Source organism: Nothobranchius furzeri, chromosome 6, assembly GCF_043380555.1.
Source record: "Nothobranchius furzeri strain GRZ-AD chromosome 6, NfurGRZ-RIMD1, whole genome shotgun sequence".
In the NCBI taxonomy this organism is placed as follows: Eukaryota; Metazoa; Chordata; class Actinopteri; order Cyprinodontiformes; family Nothobranchiidae; genus Nothobranchius; species Nothobranchius furzeri.
Window position 1 is genome coordinate 40,260,778 of NC_091746.1, and position 26,689 is coordinate 40,287,466.

The following is a 26,689-nucleotide window of genomic DNA, read 5'->3' on the forward strand; positions in this document are numbered from 1 at the left end:
GGTTGAGGCTTATCAAAAGAAGCTAATTTTCCAGTCCGATGAGCAGTGAAATGCAATTCTGTGCAAAAAGATGAGTGTAAATGATAGAAAATGGTTCATATCAAGAGAAAAGCTGAGCTCCAAGTGGCAGACTAATGGCATAATGCCACAAATTGGTCCAAAGCTGCAGAGGCCTTTCCTATTTCTTTCCACTCACCTCTTGCTGCTCGTTGCAGATTCGACACAGCCACATAGGGCACGTCCTGCTGTTATTCCAGATCCCACATTTACTGCACATGTGCTGCAGGGAGACAGAAACACACACACACACACACACACACAGAGAGAGAGAGAGAGAGAGAGAGAGAGAGAGAGAGAGAGAGAGAGAGAGAGAGAGAGAGAGAGAGAGAGAGAGAGAGAGAGAGAGAGAATGCAGATTTAGTCCATGATGCCAGGTGCACACAGCACATATATTTTCACAGTTCATATGGTTTTAACCCGTACTTTGGTTCTGAAAGCACCAAGAAACAAAATGTCACGCAAAAGACCTGGAAACACACAGTGTGTATCAGAGCGGGTTAGCTCATGGCTCACTGGCTGCTCATAACCAGAAATAACCTCTTTGGATCTGCACAGAACTAAAGAAAATGCTGTAAAACATTCATGGAAACCAAGAATTTGCCAGAAAAGAATTATGTAGGAAATTGAAAGCAAAAGTTGTGAATGTTGAGTCAGATGTACACTGTTGAGGCTAAAGAGGTATGTTGTTGGGTTCTGTGGGAAGACAGGTGATGACACACAAATAACAGACAAGCGTGTTAAGAGTTCCAAATAAAAACAGGAAGCAAAGGAAGAGGGCTGGTTCAGCAGAAAAATATCTAGAGACAAAACAATATAAGCTAAGAAAATCTAGAGGTAAGATGAGGGAAAACCCCAACTCATGTGTAAAGATGATCAGGGATCTCATAAAACAACAAGAAATGAAGAGCATTGCACAAAAGTATAACACTCTTAATGTTTTCTTCAGTGGAAGAGGTTCAGATCTTTTAAAAGGAGTTGAACACTTGTTTAAACAGTACATTTGCAGTGCTCTTTGGTAGGAATGAATGCCTTGGAAGTCGTACTCAGGGCAAAAAAGCTCAGATGCACCTGGCTCACCACGGACGGGACAAGTCAGCTGCAGTGGCAGCAGGATTTGGAGTCTTATTTCCTGATATTTGGACATCTCACCTTGGATTGGATAACAGCAACACAACTCTAGCACTGACTCCTTTTGCTCTGTGGTATGGATGCATTGCCTCCACAAATAACACAAGCCTGGAGGAGCTTCTGCCATGTGGTTGAGTTGTTAATGCTAATGGTTAGCTTCTGCTAGCAGCGATGATCTGTTTATTACTGGACACAAAAATAACAACAGCCTTCCCCGTCACGAGCCAAGATGGGCGAGTCCATGCAACCGCTTGACACAAAAGCAGCTGAAAACTCACCTGTTCAAGTTGACATTTGCGTGACCTTTGTCACCACCCTTTCCTTACTCGCTTACTTATCTCGCCTTTCCCTGCGATCCACTGATTTCCCTTTTTCCTATTAATTTTCTCTCTCCCTTTCCTTACAAGATTATTTTTTAATCACAATTTTTATTTTTTTCTCTCATTTTAAACATATTTCTAATACATTTTTAAAAACCTTTTATATACTTAAACATTTTTTGTGAAGTGCCTCAGAATTTTTTTTTTTCGTTCTTAGATCTGCCAGGCTTTTCAAATCCCAGAGTTTCAACGTCTCTTTCTAGTGATAGTGTGTCACGTTGAGAGCAGGAGGTTAGGACCCAAAACGCAGAAACCCAGACAACTCAGGCAGGAGCGGCTGAATAAATGAAAAGTCCTTTTATTAGGATGATGAGTAAATGTCCAAAGGGCAGGAAGCCAAGCCTAAAATCTAGAAAAACTGAATTACAAAAACAAAAGCTCATTTATGAGCAAGAACCTGGAGTATCTAGAGGAGGACAGAACACTGACAAAGACAATGGACCGACAAGACAGGGTTATATACACACGTGGACTGGGTGATTAGGGAATTGTGCACAGGTGAGACTAATAAACTGAGAGGAGGAGAGAACAGGGCAGGGGAGGAAACTAGACCTAAATGGGGAAGGAATCAAAATGAACTAAAGGGAGAAGCAACCTCGAACCATACAGAAAACTAAAGAAAGGTGAACTGATAAACCTGAAACTAGAAACACTCGGGGTTAGATATAGGAGCTTAAAGAGACCAGATCCAAAGGAAGAGGAGATATAATACAGGGGGTCTTAATACTGAAAAATGGGTAAACTAAATAAGTAGTGAGTGTCTGGGGGAACACAAGGGAAACCTGGAGGGGGCTTGGGACCACAGGGACACAGAACATGACAGTGGGGCTCAGAACAAAGTAGATCCCTGCCATTCTTATTTAATTAATGTTTTTAAAAGTCACTGTGTTCTGCAAGGTTTCATGGATATAATCCTATGTCACGCTGGGTGTAGTGCCTTTGGTTCTGAGTGTGACCTTTTTGATTACCAATAATTTGGTTAATGATAATAATTAAGCCACCCGATTCGCATTGCACCGGACCCTTCATGTTCCTCCTGCGGGTGGTGGGTCCACAGTTGGACGAGCCCATGTATCCGGTTCGGGCTGGGCCCGGCCGGGCCCCATGGGTGAAAGCCCGGCCACCAGGCGCTCGCTCACGGGCCCCAACCCCAGGCCTGGCTCCAGGGTGGGACCCCGGTAACCCTCCGGGCCGGGTACTCCGACTCTTCGTTTTAACCGCCATGAAAGATCCTTCGAACCGTTCTTTGTCTCACCCTTCACCTAAGACCAATTTGTCATGGGAGACCCTACCAGGGGCACTAAGTGCCCCAGACAACATAGCTCCTAGGATCATTAGGCACTCAAACTCCTCCACCACGATAAGGTGACGGTTCAAGGAGTGGCAGACCAAGGCGGGAGCCTTGGCGGTCCAATCCCCGGACAAGAAAACTAGTTTTTGGGACATGGAACGTCACCTCGCTGGCGGGGAAGGAGCCGGAGCTTGTGGCAGAGGTTGAGCGGTACCGGCTAGATATAGTCGGACTCACCTCGACACATTGCATTGGCTCTGGAACCCGAGACCTGGAGAGGGGTTGGACACTCTACTTTGCTGGAGTTGCTCCGGGTGAGAGGCGGAGGGCTGGGGTTGGCTTTTTGTTAGCCCCGAGACTCTCTGCCTGTGTGTTGGGGTTTACCCCGGGGGACAAGAGGGTAGCTTCCTTGCGCCTTCGGGTCGGGGAACGGGTCCTGACTGTTGTTTGTGCTTATGGGCCAAATATCAGTTCAGAGTACCCACCCTTTTTGGAGTCCCTGGGACGAGTGCTAGATAGTGCTCCATCAGGGGACTCCATTGTCCTGCTGGGGGACTTCAATGCTCACGTGGGCAATGACAGCTGAGGCTATAGTCGGACGGTGGAAGGAATACTTTGAGGAGCTCCTCAATCCCACCAATGCGCATTCCGAGGAGGAACCAGAGCTGGGAGGCCTGGGGATGGACTGTCCGATCTCGGGGGCAGAAGTTGCTGAGGTAGTCAAACAACTACACAGCGGCGGAGCCCCGGGGGCGGATGAGGTTCGTCCTGGGTATCTCAAGGCTATGGATGTTGTAGGGCTGTCATGGTTGACACGTCTCTACAACATTGCGTGGTCATCGGGGGCAGTTCCTAGGGAGTGGCAGACCGGGGTGGTGGTCCCCATCTTTAAGAAGGGTGACCTGAGGGTGTGTTCCAACTATAGGGGGATCACACTCCTCAGCCTCCCTGGAAAGGTCTACGCCAAGGTACTGGAGAGGAGGGTCCGATCGATAGTTGAATCTCAGATAGAGGAGGAGCAATGTGGTTTTCGTCCTGGCCGTGGAACTGTGGACCAGCTCTATACCCTTGCAAGGGTGATGGAGGGGGCATGGGAGTTTGCCCAACCAATCCACATGTGCTTTGTGGATTTGGAGAAGGCTTATGACCGTGTCCCCAGGGGCACCCTGTGGGGGACGCTCCAGGAGTATGGGGTGGGTGGCTTTCTGTTAAGGGCCATTCAGTCCCTTTACCAGAGGAGCGTGAGTTTGGTCCGCATAGCCGGTAGTAAGTCGGACCTGTTCCCAGTTAGGGTTGGACTCCGCCAGGGCTGCCCTTTGTCACCGGTTCTGTTCATCACTTTTATGGACAGAATTTCTAGACGCAGCCGTGGTGTGGAGTGTGTCGAGTTTGGTGGCAGGAGAATCTCGTCTCTGCTTTTTGCGGATGATGTGGTCCTCCTAGCTTCATCCAGCTCTGACCTTCAGCTCTTGCTGGGTAGGTTCGCGGCCGAATGTGAAGCGGCTGGGATGAGGATCAGCACCTCCAAATCTGAGACCATGGTTCTCGACCGGAAAAGGGTGGCTTGCCACCTCCGGGTCGGGGGAGAGGTCCTACCTCAAGTGGAGGAGTTTAAGTATCTCGGGGTCTTGTTCACGAGTGAGGGTAGGAGGGATCGGGAGATCGACAGGCGGACTGGTTCGGCGTCTGCAGTGATGCGGACGCTGAGCCGATCTGTCGTGGGGAAGAGGGAGCTGAGCCAGAAAGCCAGGCTCTCGATTTACCGGTCGATCTACGTCCCAATCCTCACCTATGGTCATGAGCTTTGGGTAATGACCGAAAGAACGAGATCGCGGATACAAGCGGCCGAAATGAGTTTCCTCCGTAGGGTGGCCGGGCTCAGCCTTAGAGATAGGGTGAGGAGCTCGGACATTCGGGAGGGACTCGGAGTAGAACCGCTGCTCCTCCGGATCGAAAGGAGCCAGTTGAGGTGGTTTGGGCATCTGGTCAGGATGCCTCCTGGACGCCTCCCCGGGGAGGTGTTTCGGGCATGTCCTGCCGGCAGAAGGCCCCCGGGTCGACCCAGGACACGTTGGAGAGGTTACATCTCCAATCTGGTCCGGGAACGCCTTGGGGTCCTGCCGGAGGAGCTGGTGGACAAGGCCGGGGAGAGGACGGCCTGGAGCTCCCTAATTGGGATGCTGCCCCCGCGACCCGGACCCGGATAAGCGGAGGAAGACGAAGACGAAGACGAAGATAATAATTAAGTGAGGCAAAAATTAAAGCAGGATGGAGGTTTGTAGCATTCATAAACCACACACTCTCCAGTCATGACACAGGAAAAACACTAATGTTTCAGTTACTTAAGTCACTGTGACTAGCCTTTAGCGTGTCAGCACAATCAGATCTGATCTGTTTCTCCAAAAGTGAGCCACTAACTTGTAACGTACTTTTCTGATACAGAAAGCCACTTTAAAAGACCCGACTTTCAATTTAAGCTCAATTAATGACTTACATGTTTGCACTGAACACAGAGGACAGCTGTGACCCCCTGTGGTCCAAAGGACGCCGCACACAGCAGACAGTGAGACTGTCCATCCCCACACGCGGTCTTCTTGATATTATCCAGACGACTGGAGAGACGCCTGAGGACACGTTTGAAGTACAGACACTTACACAAACTTGTTCATGCCAAAGATCGCTTGACTCACTCAGTTTGTGAGGAAAAAAAATTTCTCCGTTTTACCCAATCCTTTCCTGCTCCGTGGCCTCCATCATGGCAGCACGGGCCAGAACGTTGTTGATGATCTCCTTCTCCTCATCGGTGAGCTCCCCTCCCAGAGCGCCGCCAGATGTGTTCATCGTCCACCAAAGCCCTGCTGAATCTAAAGCACACAGACACACACACAGTTTAAATGAGATGGTAAGTCATTCTATTGCAAACAAAATGGCCGAAAGGTACAAAAGATGCTTTGCTGAACAGAGTGAGACACTAAAGTCTGAGAACAGGAGCACAGCTGGAAGCACGCTGGAGCTCGTGTGATACTGAACTGCTGCAAAAAGTGTCCGACAATAACTCACAGTCTTATTTACCCTTCATTTTATAGGTTGTGACAAAAAATTTAAAGAGCAAGTCACCCCCGAATCAACTATTTTTTTCTGATAAACTATATAAATGCATGTCTAATTGTGCTGCAGACATGTGTAGTCAATAGTTTTGCACTTTAGTGCATTTTAGTTAAAATTTAAATTTTCTGCCTGAAACTGTCAGTGTTGTGCCGTTGTCGGGTAAAAACTCTTCACTACATTTGAATTTAATCTGCCACCGCTATTGGCTAAGAAGTATGCTATGATGTAAACTGGTACATTATGACGTCACAATGTCGTGAGTGTGTGTATTTGTTAGTGGCTCCACCCTCTCGGTCTGCTAGGCAACAGCATTTGTTGCATTTTTCAAACATGAAGTGGGAGTGAAGTACGCTTCTTGTAAGGGGTGACTTGCTCTTTAAAAGCTTGGTACACTGCACTTTTCTTTGTGTGATAAAAAGAAGCGAAATATCTTTAACAAACAGTTAGCAAACAGTTATTTTAAATAACTAGGATTACCATGCCCTGGTTACCTCTGAATGAGGCATTTGCATCCCATTTGAGTTTACACTTTACTAAGCATGATCAGTGTTTGTGTTCTAAACAAAAGCACCAGCATCTTTACTTCCACTTGTTCCTAGCAAACACAGAACAGAGGCGCAAATGGATAAAAGAGGAAGCAAACTTTTCCCTCAGATGGTTTTTCTTCCAGCAGAAAACATGAAAGCACTAAAACACATCTATGTAGTCTATTCCTCGTTAAACGAAAGTAAAGGTTGTGTTGTACATCAAATAGACTATTCCAAACCCATTCATCATTGGTAAGAATCATTTTTGTAAAATGAATGGCAATTCATGTTTTTTCCACTAATTAAAAATGTAAGCTAAAAGTATGAACACAGAAAATTTTAATTTTAATTATTATTTCTGATCATAATCAGTCACTCTTAGTTGTTCATGCAGCCTGAACATGAAAATAGTCTCCTACATCAATTAAATTCCATTCAAGTTTATTTAAATAGCACTAAATCACAACAAGAGTCGTCTCAAGATACTATACAGTAAACATTCCAATACAGGTCAGTTCATTAAGGCAATCAGTAAAACATTTCCTATTTAATGAACCCAGCAGGTTGCATTGAGTCACTGACTAGTGTCAGTGTCTTTACAGCAATCCTCATACTAAGCAAGCATGCAGTGACAGTGGAGAGGAAAACTCCCTTTTAACACACACACACACACACACACACACACACACACACACACACACACACACACACACACACACACACACACATACACACACACACACACACACACACACACACACAAACACACACACACACACACACCAACACCAACCCACCCACAACATATACACCAAGTAGTGTTTCTATGGTTACATTGTGGTTTCTCCTGCATTAGCTTCTGTTAGAAATTAGATTGAAACTAAGTGAAACTAAGATTTGAAATCTGTGACAAATCTATGTCACCCTGTCACTTAACATTCATGGACTCACCCATCTTTACTAACAACAGGGATGGCTGTTGTTGGTTTAGCGTCCAGGAAACAGCAAAGAATATCTCGGCTAGTAAAAGCTAGCCATTAGCGTTAACAACACCACCACAGCAACTCCCAGCTTGTGTTATTTATAGAGATAAAACATCAACGTTGCAAAGTAAACTGGGTCAGTGGTAGAGTCGTGTTGCTGTTATCCAGTCAGAGGTTACATATCCAAATATCAGGAAATCAGACTCCAAATCCTGCCATGTTCAGCTCTCCTCTGAAGTGGCAATTTGTTAGTTCCTAAAACAAGCGTATCTTAGCCTTTTTCCCCTGAGTACAACTTACAAGGCATTTATTCGTACTGGAGACTACTGCAGATGCATTGATCAAACGAGTGTCCCACACCTTTAAGGAAGCTCTTAAAGCAAGACCCGGAGGATCAGCGAAGGAATATTCTGACTGGATTTATCAACCAGTTTAAGTAGTGTCACAGATTGTTGTGCATCTGCACTTTATGTAAATGTCTGCGCATGGGAAAGTGTGAAACGTAATTTCAATTCCTTGTATGGCAAGCACATTCGAAGAATTGACAAATAAAGTATTCTATTCTATTCTATTCCCTTCCCTTGCTTGAAAATAGTTCCAAAATGAAAGTTGAACCAACACATTTTTTATCTGTGAATTCAATGTCGTTAGGCGAGTCTCAAATAAAAATTTGGGCATCTTACTGTAAAAAAATATACCATTAATGTAAAAAGAAACTCTAAATGAACTATGTTCACACCCAGAATCGAACCCAGGTCTTCCGCATGGGAGTCAGACATCTTACAAGGAGAGCATCACTCTAGTAACATTCACAGTATCTGTAACTTTTATATAGCTGATAACACCTGAAACGTCAAACCAAAGAACGGTTAGAAGCGAAAATGGCTATTTTGTTGCTAATTTGCAGGAAATATCTAGAAGAAAGTTCTACAGAAAGTAGCTAAGGGTCCTCAGAAATGTAGCTAGGTTTGTCATAGGCGTTAGGAACAGCGACAAAGTGGCTGAGTTGGCACTACCTCTCTCTCTGCTGCTAAATCTACGGATAGCAAATGCTACGGGCTATGCCTGAGCGTGAACGCGCATGAAGCAGCCTGCTCGACCCGAGCAGCTCTCTTTTTCTGTGATTTTAGAGAAAAACAGGCAATCACAGTAAAAATGCCAGGGCTCATTCTACAGGATCAGGGCATTGCAGGAGAATGTATGAAGAAGAAATTTATTATTTCTATATATGTTTTGGCTGTCAAACTTCCATAATGCCCCTTTAAGTGCCAACCACAGCCTTAAGACATGTGTTGAATGTGTCCAAGTCCATACTTATGAGAGCACCATGTGAGCACCTGTGTGTGTACACACGCTTGTATATGAAAGGTTTCTCTATAAGAGCGTCCAACAGAGAGTGTGAGGGGCCACAGATCTGCACCCCAAAGATGCGTAGGAGACGGAGGGAGCTCCAAGTCCCAGAGATCCAGGAGCTGCCCCAGAGCGCAGGGACCCCAGGGAGACTGCAACCAGAAAAGCACCTGCCCCCCTCGAGAGGCGCAGAGGATTGCCCCGGGGGGCCACAACCAGCAGCCGACAGAGTCCCGGGAGATATCAGCGGCAAGCTCACAGGCCTGCCCGCAGCCTCCCACCCCCAAGCCGGCCGAGCCCAGAACCCTGTGACCCGAGACCCAGGGGCGACCAGCCCAGCCGGGGACCCAGCAGAGCCCAGGGACTCAAACCCCATCAGGCAGCCACCGGGATTAATCAGGCAGATGCCAAAAATCTTAAACCCCCTGAACCAGAAGCCACGACCACTCAGGCAGATCAAGGCACCACACTCCACACCAAGTGTGGCAGGGGGAGGGGAGGCGAAGATGTATAGCATCAAAAGAAGTCCCAGGAGAGGGGAGGAGTCAAAGGCCCCATCTGAAATATATATATATATATATATATATATATATGTGTGTGTGTGTGTGTGTGTGTGTGTGTGTGTGTGTGTGTGTGTGTGTGCGTGCGTGTGTGTGTGTGTGTGTGTGTGTGTGTGTGTGTGTGTGTGTGTGTGTGTGTGTGTGTGTGTGTGTGTGTGTGTGTGTGTGTGTGTGTGTGTGTGTGTGTGTGTGTACAGACACAGTGACACACTACCCCCCTCATACTCACACATACACATACAACCTAAGACTTACAAAAATGCACGTCGGACACCCACACCCTATTCACTCTGGTCCCGGTACTGCTGCATGTGGGGTACAAACATCACCGGTTCCCAGAGTTCGACCCTTTCTGCTGGGGTGCTGATAAGCAGGCTCCCCCGCCCAACGCAAACTCAGACCCTCCACCCCCTCACCCACATCATCCTGCAGGACAATATCAATGACTTCCCATCATCGCCATGCAATGGAACTGATCAAAGGAGCCCAAAGAGATTGACTTGAAGTGGAAGCAGAGGTTGTATCAAGTGTAATATGTAAGTGTAACAAAAGATTTCTATACTGGTTACTGCAAAGAGTATCTCTATTTTTCCAATTCATAAGGATAGTTTTCTTTGCGTGTAGGGTCACTTTAGTAGGGTCACAATTAGAGATGCTGAAAAAAATCGATTAAAGTCTGAATCGGGATTCTTATTTATAAAGATTCAGAATCGATTCACAAAGGTTCAGAATCGATCCCAAGAACTCAAATGTTTGGCATGTTACAGGTTTGAGATGTCTTTTTTTTAATCTTTGTTAGGAGAGTGGTCCCATAAATTGAGATGATTTATTTTTGAATCTGCTGATAAGTGGGCACTTGAATGTAATTTTTTCCATACTCATCAAGTTGAGATAATCTCATATTTATTTTCTAAATTGATAAGTGAGTTCTCGGGATTATCATGTATTTATTTTAAGTTATTGATAAATGAGAGAACACATTTTCCTTTCTAAGAAATCTGAGGCACTTTTTTTAAACAGGTTGAGGACTCAACTGTTAAACTTGTTTCCACACGTACTTGAAACGTATTTAACTGTATTACTTTCAAAGCTACTGTTAGGTAACTAAAGACTTGTTATATTTTACAAGGTAAGCAAAAATAAATGTTGACTTTTGGTCAAAAGATTGCTTCTGTTTACAGTTTTAGAATCACTTTAGTTTACCTTGTAAATTTGCATTTTTTGAGCATGACCGGTTTAAAGTAAAATAAAAATGTCCCATAGCTTTAATTAACTTGTACAACAAAGTAGTTAATCCTAGAACTGACACTCTTTGTTAATATTGATTGTGAATTGATTTAAATCGAGAATCGATTCTGAATTGAATCAACACCTAGAGAATCGGAATCGAATCAAATCGTGAGTTGCTCTAAGATTCACATCCCTAGTCACAATGTGAAAACATCTCTTTCTGTTGACAACTTTTGTCTCTCAGGGTCTTCTTCTGTGAGTCTGCTTACAGGACCAAACACTGTAACTAATTATTTTTTACCAGGAACTAAAACCAGCCAGGGACTAAACACGCAGTGACACATGGGGTTAAAAAGCAAACAGGAGTAGACAGTTCATGTCTGTAGGAGTTTGAATTTCAGACATGTTATTTTTCTAATCTCAAATGACTTGAAGCTGTTGTGCCAAGGCTGCTGGTCAGCTGGAATGCTTACAACTCTAAAGTTTGAAATCACAGCAAAGCTCAGTTTCCCTGTTTGTGCAAACCAAATGCAGCTTCTGGGCTGCAACCACTGTTTGTTTGTGATTTTGAGGTAATTCATGTGATGTTATCCTCCTCGAAGAGGAGCTGGCCCACTGCCCTGAGCTGCATCACGTCAGTTTTCTGATATCCACAATAACTGTCTCACAATGAGGCAGCTTTGGTTTGAAGCATGGACAGACTGGGACTAAAAAACAGCCCTGGACTTTGACTAGGCCCGGCCCAAAGTAATCGGTGCGCAGAAATTCGGCAGCAAAAACATGTGGCCAAACCATCAAATTTATAGCAACAGTGCTAATGTTGACTATATGTTGCATTAAAATCTGTATTACTGATAAGCTTAATAATTTATGCAGTAATTAATCTTCTTACTGCACAGATGTGGCAGTGAGTGTCCTGTCAGTGTCCAGATTGATCATGCGCCCTGGCTACTTGGCCAAGGGGATGTCCTTTTGGCTGACTGGTTAGTGCGTATGACTCTCACCCGGGAGTCTGAGGATCTAATCCCGCCTGGGCCCTCGTTTCTCCACCTTGCCACACAAATAATACCACATCTAAATGAAAATGCAACATTACAAATGTAACTTCTATATTTTAGATTTTCAAAGTTTGTGAGCATTAACTGTAACAGTACTACCAACCTTTTTATGTAACAATACAACATATTTCATATTACCCTCTGCATGTAGTCTTTTACAGCTAAAATGATTAAATTTAGCTGTTATCATGAAATAAAATTGCAACCTAAACATGAATTCCTAACATCAATCCTTGCAAATGTTTCTCATCATACATTCCGTACTTACTTCCCCTGGATCTGCCTGTGGAACCAGCCCATCTTTCTGTCCCTCATAACTGCTGGCATGTTGCCATGTAGCTATCTGCCTGACTTCTTGACTGCTGTGAACCTGCTGCGAGGTGCTGCCGCTGGCTGTGCTGCAAATTGCGTCAGTTAATTTGTGACATTTAGAGGCTTCAGCATCTAATGCCCGCAAGTTTTTTTCTCTTGCCTTCTCAGCCCCACCCTTTTCTTTCCTTTTTTTTTACTAGCGGCCGGGCTTTGCATTGTTTTTTTTTCTACTGCCTTTGCCCCCTCTCCGCCTTCGCTTCAGCTTCTTTTTCTCCTTGCCTGGCGGTCACAGCCAATGTAGCTAGCATCCAACTTAAAGGTGCAGTGCTGTCACTTAGAGTGCTGGAGCGTGAAAGAGCTTTGAGGGGGGGAAAAAACAGGTGTTGAAAGTGTGATTCATTCAATATAACTCAATGGGTATCATCCCCAACTCATGCCAGGGGTCACACCCTGGACCTGGTTCTCTCTTTTGGTCTCCCTGTCATGAACCTTGTGGCTTTGCCTCCTGTGTTCTCTGACCACTCTCCAATACTCTGTGATGTTACGTTGCCATGTCCTGTCCCTGTGTGTGAAGCTCCAGCTACTAGGTTCAGAGCCCTGGATGCAGAAACTGTTTCAAAGTTTGTGGACTGTACGTCTGTAAGGTTAGAGACCTTTAACCCAGATCCATCTAACATTGATCACTATTCACAACACGTTGATGTACTTTGTAATCAGGTCCTGGATGTGGTTGCCCCTCTCAAACTTTGCAAGTCTAGGCCTAGGAGGGAGCCTTGGCTCTCTGATGTCACACGGGCTTGTAGGCGGGCGTGCAGATCCTCTGAGAGAAAGTGGAAAAAGGATGGCCTACAGGTCTCGCGTGAGTTGTTCAGGGCATCTCTGGTTGCTTATCAGGATGCTGCGAGGGCTGCCAGAACGGCCTATTTTGCTGACATCTTTGAAACAAACTCCAAGAATCCCAAGATTCTCTACAAAACACTAAACTCTGTTCTGGTGTATCAGGAGCCTAGCTTCATGTCTCCTACAGCTGCTGGAAACTCTGAAGACTTTCACAGATTCTTTGTTGATAAAGTATCAGGCATTAGAGCAGCTATTTCTGGTAACTCTGTTGACCCTGTTCCAGTTCCTCCATCACCACCCACCCTGTGCTCCCTCAATACTGTTTCATATTCTGAGCTGAGTAAGCTTGTTGTGAGGCAGAAGCCATCTGGCTCTCCACTTGATGTTCTGCCGCCTCGTCTCTGGAAGGCTGCCTTTCCGTATCTTGGCCCTTCACTTGGTCAGATTATCAATGGGAGCCTCAGCACAGGTGTGGTCCCAGCTGCTTTGAAAGCAGCAGTTGTTCGGCCAACCCTGAAGAAACCTGGTGCTGATGTCTCTGTGATAGAAAATTACAGGCCTATCTCTACCCTGCCTTTTACATCAAAACTGCTTGAGAAAGTCGTTTATCAGCAGCTGGTCTCACATTTAGCTGACTCTGATCTGTTTGAGGTTTGCCAATCAGGGTTCAGGTCTGGCCATAGCACAGAGTCTGCTCTACTGAGGGTCCTAAATGACATCTATCTATCACTAGATCAGGGTACTTCTGTGGTGCTTCTGTTGTTAGATCTGACGGCAGCCTTTGACACAGTTGACCACGCGATTCTACTCGATCGCTTGGAACGACGGGTTGGGATCAAAGGGTCTGCTCTGGATTGTGTTAGATCGTATCTCCACAACAGGACATTCAGTGCATTTACATGCAGCCAGTAATCCTTTTAAAACCCGAATATTCACAATAACCCGATTCCGCAGGTCCATGTAAACACCGCTAGAAACCCGGATATGCTCATAACTGGGTTTTGAAAAACCCGGTTACTACACCTGGGGTAACCCTTTTCTAACCCGAATGTTTGGTCGTGTAAACGCATACCGGGATATCCTCATCAAAGCATGTGTTCTGCGCATGCTCTGTTCGCAAGGAATCTTGGTCTTTTGAGTAGCGAGACGTCTTGTATGCGCCAGAACTCCGGAAGTAAACAACAAGTTGGGAGCAACATGGCGAGTCGCAGCACAGCACCACACTTTCGGAGTGACGAGGAAACTAAAGTGCAAACAAACGCGGTCGCTATCTCTTCCGAACTGGGAAAAATGTTGTTGTTTTCACGGATACTGGAACGAGAAGAACCGGAAATGACGCATGTTGCGTCTGGACGTAGTCCACACGTCCTGACGCTACCCCAACGTCCGCATTTATATCGGGTTATGCAAGTTAGGGGTAACTCTATTTGTGCTTGTAAACGGGTTATTCTGATCAACTCAGAAACCCGAATGCTGACCTTAACCCGATCATAACCCGGATATTGGCTGCATGTAAACGTAGTCATTCTGTGTTAAACTGGGTGATGTTTTTTCTTCTTGAGAGGAACTCCACTGGGGGGTCCCGCAGGGATCGATCCTTGGTCCTCTTTTGTTTGCCATTTATCTGCTTCCTCTGGGGTCAATCTTTCGTAAACATGGCCTATCATTCCATCTCTATGCTGACGATTGCCAGATTTACTCTCCATTGTGTCAGGAGAAAGGTCACTCTATCCAGTCCTTTGTGTCCTGTCTTAATGAGGTGAAGTCTTGGCTAATGGCCAACGTTCTGCATCTGAATGAGGGAAAGACAGAGCTCATTGTTTTTCACCCCAACAGCAGAGCTGTGGGTCGTTAAGTTGATCTTGACCCTCTTTCTCCCTACTCAAAACCAGTTGTCACCAGTTTGGGGTTGAAAATTGATGCTGGACTTAAGTTTGATGCTCACATCAACTCTGTGATCCGGTCCAGTTTCTTTCACCTGAGACGCCTTGCAAAAATCAAGCCTATGCTGTCAAGAGCCCACCTGGAGTGGGTACTGCATGCATTTGTACTTTCTCGGCTTGATTACTGCAACCCTCTCTATGCAGGGTTGGGTCAGTCATCACTGCGTCGCCTACAGGTTGTGCAGAACAGCGCAGCCAGGTTCCTGACTGGGACCAGGAAACGGGACCACATCAGTCCGGTTCTGGCCTCCCTGCACTGGCTTCCGGTTTGTTATCGTTCACACTTTAAACTCCTCATCTTTGTTTATAATTCCTTCCAGGGTGGTGGTCCCCCCTATCTGGCCACACTCCTGAACAGACATTCCCCATCACACGCTCTGCGCTTCTCTGACCAAGGCCTGCTCGCTGTCCCTCGTTCTAGGTGTCGTACTCGTGGCGACCGGGCTTTCTCAGTCCTAGCACCATCACTCTGGAACCAGTTGTCACCCTCAGTTAGGCTGTCCCCATCTCTGCCAGTCTTTAAGAGTCGCCTAAAAACCCACCTCCTCGGCTTGGCGTTTCCTGAAAGTGTTTGACTTTGGCCCTCTTTTATGTTGATTTTATTTCCCTGTTTTCATTGGTTCACTCCATCTCTTGTTATACCCATTTGTCTTCTACTAGAATGTTTTACCTTTTTTCTTTTGCAATTTGTAATTTGAATTGCTTTTATTTTCGATTAATTCACCATATTTAACTTTCTCATGTACTATGTTCAGCGCCTTGGGCTTCCCGACAGGGTTGTGGAAGGTGCTTTATAAATAAAGCTTTGATTGATTAATTGATCGAGTTTTTCCCTGTAGTTTTTATAGGTTCAGGTTTTCTTTTGGGTTCCTTCCTTGTTCCTTCCCCACCGGTTTATTAGTTCTCCCTTTCTTCTCAGAACATTAGTTATTTATCTGGTTCTTGTATTCTTTAGGTTTGGTTATTATTCATAGGTTATGTTTTATTTGCCCTCCTCAGCTTAGATTCCTCTCCCCGATTAGTAAATTGATTTCACCAGGTTTCCTCGGTTTCTCTCTCCCCCACGCACCTGCAGCTCATCTCCCAATCATCCTGCCCCGTGTTAAAAACCCTGTCTGCGTCTCAATGTGTTGTTGGTCCATTGTTTATGTCCACATTGTCTCGTTCCCCTCTCTTCATCTCCTGGTCTCTAGGTTTGCACATTAGGATTTTTAGATTTAGATTTTTGGCTTCCTGCCTCCTCCTCCATGAACCGTAACCTTATCGTGGTGGAGGAGTTTGAGTGCCCTAATGATCCTAGGAGCTATGTTGTCTGGGGCACTTTGTGCTCCTGGTAGGGTCTCCCATGACAAATTGGTCTAAGGTGAAGGGTGAGACAATGAATGGTTCAAAGGATCTTTCATGAATGAACTATAAAGGAGTCGGAGTACCCGGCTCGGAGGGTTACCGGGGTCCCACCCTGGAGCCAGGCCTGGGGTTGGGACCTGTGAGCAAGCGCCTGGTGGCCGGGCTTTCGCCCATGGGGTCCGGCCGGGCCCAGCCCGAACCGGATACATGGGCTCATCCAACTGTGGACCCACCACCTGCAGGAGGAACATGAAGGGTCCGGTGCAGTGTGGATCAGGTGGCAGACCGAGGCGGGAGCCTTGGCGGTCCGATCCCCGGACAAGGAAACTGGTTTTTGGGACATGGAACGTCACCTCGCTGGTGGTGAAGAAGCAGGAGCTTGTGGCAGAGGTTGAGCAGTACCGGCTAGATATAGTCGGACTCACCTCGACACGTAGCATTGGCTCTGGAACCCAAGTCCTTGAGAGGGGTTGGACACTCTCCTTTGCTGGAGTTGCTCCGGGTGAGAGGCGGAGGGCTGAGGTTGGCTTTTTGTTAGCCCTGATACTCTCTGCCTGTGTGTTGGGATTTACCCCGGGAGACGAGAGGGTAGCTTCCCTGTGCCTTCATGTCAGGGAGCGGGTCCTGACTGTTGTTTGTGCTTATGGGCCAAATATCAGTTCAGAGTACCCACCCTTTTTGGAGTCCCTGGGACGAGTGCTAGATAGTGCTCCATCAGGGGACTCCATTGTCCTGCTGGGGGACTTCAATGCTCACGTGGGCAATGACAGCTTGACCTGGAGGGGTGTGATTGGGAGGAATGGCCCGCCTGATCTGAACTAAGTGGTGTTTTGTTATTGGACTTCTGTGCAAGCCGCAGTTTGGCCATAACGAACACCAAGTTTGAACATAAGGATGCCCATCGGTACACTTGGTACCAGGGCAGCCTAGGTCGCAGGTCGATGATAGACTTTGTAGTTGTATCATCTGACCTGTGGACATATGTTTTGGACACCCGAGTGAAGAGAGGAGCGGAGCTGTCAACTGATCACCACCTGGTTGTGAGTTGGATCAGATGGCAGGGGAAGATGCCGCGTAGACCTGGCAGACCCAAACGCATAGTGAGGGTCTGCTGGGAACGACTGGCAGAAGAACCTGTCAAGACGGTCTTCAACTCCCACCTCCGGCAGAGCTTTGACCGCGTCCCGAGAGCAGTGGGGGACATTGACTCCGAGTTGGCCTGGTTCCACTCTGCGATTGTCGAGGCGGCTGTTGCTAGCTGTGGTCACAAGGTGGCTGGTGCCAGTCGTGGTGACAACCCCCGTTCCTGCTGGTGGACACCAGAGGTTTGGGGAGCCGTCAGGCTGAAATAGGAGGCCTACAGGGCGTGGCTGGTCTGTGGGTCTCCGGAGGCAGCAGACAGGTACCGGATAGCCAAGCGGGGTGCAGCAGTGGCAGGTGTCGAGGCATAATCGGACGTGGGAGGAGTTTGGTGAGACCATGGTGAAAGACTATGGATCAGCTCCAAAGAGGTTCTGGCAAACTGTCCGGCGCCTCAGGAGAGGAAGGCAGCAACTCGCTCACACTGTTTACAGTGGGGATGGGGAGCTGCTGACGTCAACTGGGGCTATAGTCGGACGGTGGAAGAAATACTCTGAGGAGCTCCTCAATCCCACCTACACGCATTCCGAGGAGGAACCAGAGCCGGGAGACCTGGGGATGGACTGTCCAATCTCATGGGCAGAAGTTGCTGAGGTAGTCAAACAACTATACAGCGGCGGAGCCCCGGGGGCGGATGAGATTCGTCCTGGGTATCTCAAGGCCATGAATGTTGTAGGGCTGTCGTGGTTGACACGTCTCTGCAACATTGCGTGGTCATCGGGGTCAGTTCCTGTGGAGTGGCAGACCGGGGTGGTGGTCCCCATCTTTAAGAAGGGTGACCTGAGGGTGTGTTCCAACTATAGGGGGATCACACTCCTCAGCCTCCCTGGAAAGGTCTACTCCAAGGTACTGGAGAGGAGGGTCCGATCGATAGTTGAATCTCAGATTGAGAAGGAGCAATGTGGTTTTCGTCCTGGCCGTGGAACTGTGGACCAGCTCTATGCCCTTGCAAGGGTGATGGAGGGGGCGTGGGAGTCTGCCCAACCAATCCACATGTGTTTTGTGGATTTGGAGAAGGCTTATGACCGTGTCCCCAGGGGCACCCTGTGGGGGACGCTCTAGGAGTATGGTGTGGGTGGCCTTTTGTTTAGGGCCATTCAGTCCCTTTACCAGAGGAACGTGAGTTTGGTCCGCATAGCCGGTAGTAAGTCGGACCTGTTCCCGGTGAGGGTTGGACTCCGCCAGGGCTGCCCTTTGTCACCAGTTCTGTTCATTACCTTTATGGACAGAATTTCTAGGCACAGCCGTGGTGTGGAATGTGTTGAGTTTGGTGGCAGGAGAATCTTGTCTCTGCTTTTTGCGGATGATATGGTCCTCCTAGCTTCATCCAGCTCTGACCTTCAGCTCTTGCTGGGTAGGTTCACGGCCGAGTGTGAAGCGGCTGGGATGAGGATCAGCACCTCCACATCTGAGACCATGGTTCTCGACCGGAAAAGGGTGGCTTGCCAACTCTGGGTCAGGAGAGAGGTCCTACCTCAAGTGGAGGAGTTTAAGTATCTTGGGGTCTTGTTCACGAGTGAGGGTAGGAGGGATCGGGAGATCGACAGGCGGATTGATTCAGCGTCTGCAGTGATGCGGACGCTGAGCCGATCTGTCGTGGTGAAGAGTGAGCTGAGCCAGAAAGCCAGGCTCTCGATTTACCGGTCGATCTACGTCCCAATCCTCACCTATGGTCATGAGCTTTGGGTAATGACCGAAAGAACAAGATTGCAGATACAAGTGGTTGAAATGAGTTTCCTCCGCAGGGTGGCCGGGCTCAGCCTTAGAGATAGGGTGAGGAGCTTGGTTATTCGGGAGGGACTCAGAGTAGAACCGCTGCTCCTCCGGATTGAAAGGAGTCAGTTGAGGTGGTTTGGGCATCTGTTCAGGCTCCTGGACGCCTCCCTGGGGAGGTGTTTCGGGCCTGTCCGGTCGGCAGGAGGCCCCCCGGGTCGACCCAGGACACGTTGGAGAGGTTACATCTCCAATCTGGTCTGGGAACGCCTTGGGGCCCTGCCCGAGGAGCTGGTGGAGGTGGCCGGGTAGAGGACGGTCTGGAGCTCCCTAGTTGGGATGCCGCCCCCGCAACCCAGACCCGTATAAGCGGAGGAAGACGACGACGAGACGACGATGACGACGATGACGACTGCTTTCTGCCCCTTTGGATATTACTTTGGACAATTATCCCTAATAAAGGATTTTATGAATTCACTACTCCTGCCTTGTGTCATCCTGGGTCTGCATCTTGGGTCCTAACCTCCCCCTGGCTTACATCGTGACAGGAAATGCAGACTGTGTACCGTGCAATTCTTGTAGTCAAAAATGGCATCTGGCAACGGTGCAAACATCTTTTTTTGTTTTTAGAAGAAATGCTTTTAGCGCTTCTACTTGTGGTTTTAAAGAAATCATAGTCATTTAGAACAGAGGAAAGAGCCACAGCGAACTCATTAACAGTTGCCATGTTTATGACAAACTCGGCGTTATGGTGTGTGACGTATGCTACTCAGCGCTGCTTGGCTCGGTTAGAATTCTCACAGGGTAGGGTTAATTGAATTGGAGAGTTCCCAGACCCTTTCTCTGTGCAGAATTAAACAGAGGAGGAGTCTGGCAGGCCAGGCTAGTCTGGCCATACAATAAAAACTACACTCAAACCGATTTCACACACTGACATTCCTCGGTCAAACAGGAGATCTCGCAAGATCAACCATGACTTTAGAGGAGTGTGCTGTGCACTTCTGTCACCTCACTCTGATTGGCTAGACATCAAATTCAACAGGCAGCACTTGGTTTGTCATTGAAAATCAGACAAAGACAATAAAACATGATTAATATCCCTGATTTATGATCCAAACGGTCCTGACGTCCTTCTGAGCAGACCAGAGCACTCCAAACAAACCACACATGGCATGAATATCTACTAAGATTATCTTTAGAACCCTTACGGTAATTGTGTACATACTTAAGATTTCCAGAAGGGGAGGACTGGGACATAAACAGACATGATTATGCTCCCTTGTGAACCAGACTTTAGGATGTCCATGCATCAAATGAAACCGCCTCCTGGTGGTTGACCTCTGGAGGTTTCCCTGACATGTCCTACGGGGAGGAGACCCTGAAGCAGACATCAAACTCGCTGGAGGAGGTGCCAGGCCGTGCTGAGGAGAGGGATGTCTTTATTTCCCTCGTGGACCTACACAGCACAACCTTGTGTGGGAAATGGATGGCTGGAACTGTCACAGTGCAGAAGTCCTTTAAATCTTGACGTTGCTATGACAACATCATGCTAAGTTTAATGCAAACAGCATCCTCTTACTGTGTGCCTAATTATAGGGTATTGTGTTGTTTCATTAACTTGTTTCTTCATTGTATAAATGGAAAAAAGCTATCAAGAAAGAATGAAATTTTGTTTAAATAAACTAAAAGATCATAAAAAGATTTGTGCATGATGCTGTCAATTCATGCAAACAAAAACCGCAGCAGAGACTGAGTCATACCCCAACATAAAACAGTGCAGCAGTTTTATGAGCCGTTCTGCTTTTACTCAGATTTCATTGCCATTCAGCTGACAATGTGTCATGACTGAAGAGGCATTACTTTAAAGACAGCTGATTAATTTCAGCCCTGTCACACCTACTGCTGCAGCTATGAGTGATTCTGGCCATTAAATTCCTAAACATGTTCTGGTGGTGTCCGTGGGCTCTGGCTCTATATGCTTGTGCTTGGAAGCAGGGCACTAATTAAAGCTGACTGCTGACTTTGGAAAACCAACCTGTTAGCAGTAAAGTGTTATTGAGGTCCGTTCTGCAATGTGCGTGCCTGCAGACATTTTTTAATGCAAAGGGATGCACTCATTATCTTTTGACAAGAGCATTGTTAGGGGAAGAGCATCTTCTCACGTCGGGTTCAACCAGCCTGCAGCTCTGGACTGATGCAGAGGACCAGTCACTGACTTTAATGAGTGGAAGGAAGAAAGTCTGAGCATGGAGACTCCGTGAGAAATATTCCAAAATTAGGTACTTGACCTGTTAACAGCTGAGTGTCACAAATGAGATCAGACAAGGGTGCTGAGTAAAAAAAATGTGTTGCTAACTTAACAGCTCAGCGCCCTTCATCTCTTGTATCTTTTTCCCCTACAGTTCTCTAAGATGGGTCCTGTTCCTGAAGCATGTAAATGTCAGAGGTCGCTGTCAGTGTGAACAATGTGGCAACCTGACAGACAGATGTCAGTTGTGTGTGTGTGAGTGTGTGCCTTGGGGTTCTGAGGGTGATGTTGGGGTCAGATAGAAACATTCGGAAATGGAACAACCCCTTTTACACACTCACGTGGGCACACATCATGTCACCATGAGTTAAGTCACTGCAGCTTCAGCCTGGAACATGTGAAATGACAAATTAGTTGAACGTGAAAGCATCAGCCATTGTAGCATAAGGGGAATTAGCATTCAGGCTTTACTTGTGCACTTCCCTACTGTCGCAGGCATGTTAACATCAGCAAATACAGATGTCACAGTCAGAAGCTCCGACTGGGATGACATGATGTTCAGCTCCATAAGGTTTACACACACACACACACACACACACACACACACACACACACACATACACATGCATGCACGCTTGCACACACTTAATTCTTATTATAGCTCCTCCTCCAAGGATGAGCGTCATCCATCAACACTTACTACAGTGCAACACATTAAAAAAAAGGCAAAAACTGGTCTTCTCACCAGTGAAAATTCTCTTTGAGCTGATCGGGCCTCTCAACCGACCAATCAGAGCCAACTGAGGTTTTTCAAAAAGAAAAAAAAAAAGCATTTCCACCTCAGCTGAGTTTTTAATGTAAACATTTTTAATATGGAGAAGCAAGATGTACCCAAATAGCTGCTTCAGCAGGACCATGTATGCCAATAAATATGATTTCACAAGGACTTCAGGGAAGGTCAGTTTTATTTAATGCATGTATTCATGTATCTCAGATCCCGGAATGCTCAGTAGGCAGTCGCCCCGGAACGTAGTCAAAATCAGCTAATCCTCATACTGGGATCATGTGAAATGAAGGCACAGGATGAAAAGCTTGAACGTTAAGTGGATTCTTTTGTTTTGAGACCACCTCTGAAAACAACATTGCATGAATGTTTCCAGAGAACGGACATTGCCAGTGACTACTTAAAGGGGTCTTTTGTCTTAAGTTATAATTGTTCCGTGATCAATGGAAAACATGTTCATGACATTCTTTGTACTAAATCCTTCCTACATTAAGCAGTTTCAGGCAGTTTTATTCTTCACGTTTTAAGTACCTTCCTAAATGAGCCTTTACAGGGCTGTTACTTTAAAGCTGAGTGGACACTGTGCGACTTTTTCCCTTGTAGCGCTCAACTTCAGCTCACACTGTACGAATTCCCTACAGAGCAAATCTCATGAGTCATGTGCTCACACAGTACGACACAGTTCTCAGATGCGACCTGACTGCTCACACTGTACCCCTGGTAGCAACACGACGGACCTAAATAAATGCTAAATATAGCAGTGTTTACACAACATGTCGGACTTTTTATTGTGTAGTTATTGATGTCTGTTGTCCTTCAAGAGTGCTGTAGGAGGACAATCAAGCCATATTCACAAGACACACCATTCCAGCAAATCGGCGTACTATTACCGCAATGGTGTGTCTTAAAAATGCACCATGCTGGCATGGCGTTGCGTGAATTTTGCGGCATTCATTTAGCCTCGCTTGGTAGTAATATTATTCATCATTCAAAGTTTAAACAGGTTGTAAAACATTGGATTGTAGATGGCTGAAGAGAATTCTTGGTACCTTTAATGGTTTTTAGATTATTGCAGATCTTTGGAGATTTTACAAAGATAATGTAGTGTGATGATGTCATCCTCTCTCTAACTTCTTAGCTGTCTAAAATTTTCCATATTTGCTAAAAAAAACAAAAAAACAAATAACAAACAAATAAATAAATAAATAAATAAAACGCTTCTAGAAGGCGACGACAATGACGGCTTCTAACAACCATGACAAGTTTTACTACAAATGTACATTTTACATCTAAATGTACACATTTGGGTCTTCTGTCTCCCTGTGTCTCTTGTAGCTGTTGGACCAGTAGTTTTGTGTCAAATCCTGTTGTGTTCTGTGTAAAGTGAGGAAATATGGGTTTTGTGTGCAAAAGGTTATACTTTGCCCGGCTGGGTCAAGAGCTGGGTCGCTGAGAACTTTCACCCACTAGGAGTCAGTATACACTCTCATGCAGAGAGTAATAAAGTAAAATTATGAAGTAAACTTCAATGAACAATAAGACTGCGCTTCAGAAAATGTTTGCATTTGTGTCTCCTGGGCGTATTGTTACCATGGTGACTGCAATGAGCCACTGGAAAAAGCTTTGACGTTTCTATTAATCTGTAACACAAGCAATCTAAGGGCTAAACAAAGAGAGACCAGGTTGAGTGACTACTGAAGAGCTGAAATCAAAGGTCCGTGTTGCAGACACGACTTTGCTCTGACAGGTGTCTGGTTCCCGCTCACATCAACATTTCAAGTGCTCACAGATTCAGAAAGACCTTTGTGGTAAACTGCATCTCATTTAAACGGAGACATTTGAGGTGAGTTGGTTACTTGTAACTGACGCCTGTTGACTCACAGAAGGCAAAGAAGCTGGTGATATTCACAGGCATGCCAGTCAGAAAAACTACCATCACTTCCAACAACCTCTCACTAGTCACAGCCTAAGGAACAAACAAACCAAAACCAGGGTCTTTTTCTCAGTGCAGTGCCCTATCATCACAGGGATTGATTTAAACTACAATAAACAACTTGAAATTTTAGTAGATTGATTTTTTTTTACTTTTCTGCATGAAAATGTCAAATGTAATAAAAGTAGTAAACTAACAGCATTATTTTACCTACATTTTTTTTTCATTCTGAAATAGAGTTTTTTTATCGAGGTCAAACACCAGGAATGCCATTTTCTATCATCTGGAAATCTTTGAAAATTTACTTAGGGGGTCAAAAAATCTTACTGTGTGGATAAGAAATGGTAAAGGGATGAACGGCTAAAACTACTGATGGATGAGATGGTGACTGAGGATGAAGAAATAAGCTGAAATCAGCGACTTTGATTAAAAACTGAACAGCACTTGAAAACTAAATATGTTGATTACTCAACAGGCCGAGTATGTCATTTCTAAATCACGCTGTGATTACTATGACCATGGAAAAAGAACGGGATGTCTGCTCACACATCAGCTGACAGAGATTGGCCTTTCAGATTATTCTGGTGATGAATGACGATCAAGGAATAGTATTTGGACAATGAAATTATCAATTTGTGCTTTGGTAGATTTAATAGTTTGTTGTATTTGTGTGAATTTGCCTTCACTGGTGATGATTTGGAGGCTGTTTTCAATAGTATTGATGTCCTCTGTGAGTGCAGATCTGGTTGAGGTTCTCAAAAAGGAAATCTCATGTCCAGGGGTGGACAGGCCATCTGGCGTACTGGGCACTTCCGTCGTTTAGGCTGCGGATGGTGGGCGAGCGGAGGTATTTGTGACCGATGACATGCTGAAAACTTCTTTGTCTTCGTCTTCGTCTTCCTCCGCTTATCCGGGTCCGGGTCGCGGGGGCAGCATCCCAATTAGGGAGCTCCAGGCCGTCCTCTCCCCGGCCTTGTCCACCAGCTCCTCCGGCAGGACCCCAAGGCGTTCCCGGACCAGATTGGAGATGTAACCTCTCCAACGTGTCCTGGGTCGACCCGGAGGCCTTCTGCCGGCAGGACATGCCCGAAACACCTCCCCGGGGAGGCGTCCAGGAGGCATCCTGACCAGATGCCCAAACCACCTCAACTGGCTCCTTTCGATCCGGAGGAGCAGCGGTTCTACTCCGAGTCCCTCCCGAATGTCCGAGCTCCTCACCCTATCTCTAAGGCTGAGCCCGGCCACCCTACGGAGGAAACTCATTTCGGCCGCTTGTATCCGCGATCTCGTTCTTTCGGTCATTACCCAAAGCTCATGACCATAGGTGAGGACTGGGACGTAGATCGACCGGTAAATCGAGAGCCTGGCTTTTTGGCTCAGCTCCCTCTTCCCCACGACAGATCGGCTCAGTGCCCGCATCACTGCAGACGCCGAACCAATCCGCCTGTCGATCTCCTGATCCCTCCTACCCTCACTCGTGAACAAGACCCCGAGATACTTAAACTCCTCCACTTGAGGTAGGACCTCTCCCCCGATCCGGAGGTGGCAAGCCACCCTTTTCTGGTCGAGAACCATGGTCTCAGATTTGGAGGTGCTGATCCTCATCCCAGCCGCTTCACATTCGGCCGCGAACCTACCCAGCAAGAGCTGAAGGTCAGAGCTGGATGAAGCTAGGAGGACCACATCATCCGCAAAAAGCAGAGACGAGATTCTCCTGCCACCAAACTCGACACACTCCACACCACGGCTGCACCTAGAAATTCTGTCCATAAAAGTGATGAACAGAACCGGTGACAAAGGGCAGCCCTGGCGGAGTCCAACCCTCACTGGGAACAGGTCCGACTTACTACCGGCTATGCGGACCAAACTCACGCTCCTCTGGTAAAGGGACTGAATGGCCCTTAACAGAAAGCCACCCACCCCATACTCCTGCAGCGTCCCCCACAGGGTGCCCCTGGGGACACGATCATAAGCCTTCTCCAAATCCACAAAGCACATGTGGATTGGTTGGGCAAACTCCCATGCCCCCTCCATCACCCTTGCAAGGGTATAGAGCTGGTCCACAGTTCCACGGCCAGGACGAAAACCACATTGCTCCTCCTCTATCTGAGATTCAACTATCGATCGGACCCTCCTCTCCAGTACCTTGGCGTAGACCTTTCCAGGGAGGCTGAGGAGTGTGATCCCCCTATAGTTGGAACACACCCTCAGGTCACCCTTCTTAAAGATGGGGACGACCACCCCGGTCTGCCACTCCCTAGGAACTGCCCCCGATGACCACGCAATGTTGTAGAGACGTGTCAACCATGACAGCCCTACAACATCCATAGCCTTGAGATACCCAGGACGAACCTCATCCGCCCCCGGGGCTCCGCCGCTGTGTAGTTGTTTGACTACCTCAGCAACTTCTGCCCCCGAGATCGGACAGTCCATCCCCAGGCCTCCCAGCTCTGGTTCCTCCTCGGAATGCGCATTGGTGGGATTAAGGAGCTCCTCAAAGTATTCCTTCCACCGTCCGACTATAGCCTCAGTTGACGTCAGCAGCTCCCCATCCCCACTGTAAACAGTGTGAGCGAGTTGCTGCCTTCCTCTCCTGAGGTGCCGGACAGTTTGCCAGAACCTCTTTGGAGCCGATCGATAGTCTTTCTCCATGGCCTCACCAAACTCCTCCCACGCCCGAGATTTTGCCTCGGCAACTGCCACTGCTGCACCCCGCTTGGCTATCCGGTACCTGTCTGCTGCCTCCGGAGACCC

The 26,689-nt window shown here is 47.0% G+C and overlaps 1 protein-coding gene across 2 annotated transcripts in view; it reads right to left on the reverse strand.

The window, feature by feature from the left end:
* rph3aa (rabphilin 3A homolog (mouse), a) overlaps nt 1-26,689 on the reverse strand; it is a 74,716-nt gene that overhangs the window by 18,693 nt on the left and 29,334 nt on the right. For both annotated transcript variants that reach the window (XM_015975688.3, XM_015975682.3), the window contains exons 2-4: nt 5,585-5,723; nt 5,354-5,483; nt 197-280 (exon numbers count right to left, since the gene is read on the reverse strand). In XM_015975688.3, the coding sequence (XP_015831174.3) occupies nt 197-280; nt 5,354-5,483; nt 5,585-5,700 (330 nt within the window). In that variant the 5' untranslated portion in view covers nt 5,701-5,723. The remainder of the gene's footprint in view (nt 1-196; nt 281-5,353; nt 5,484-5,584; nt 5,724-26,689) is intronic.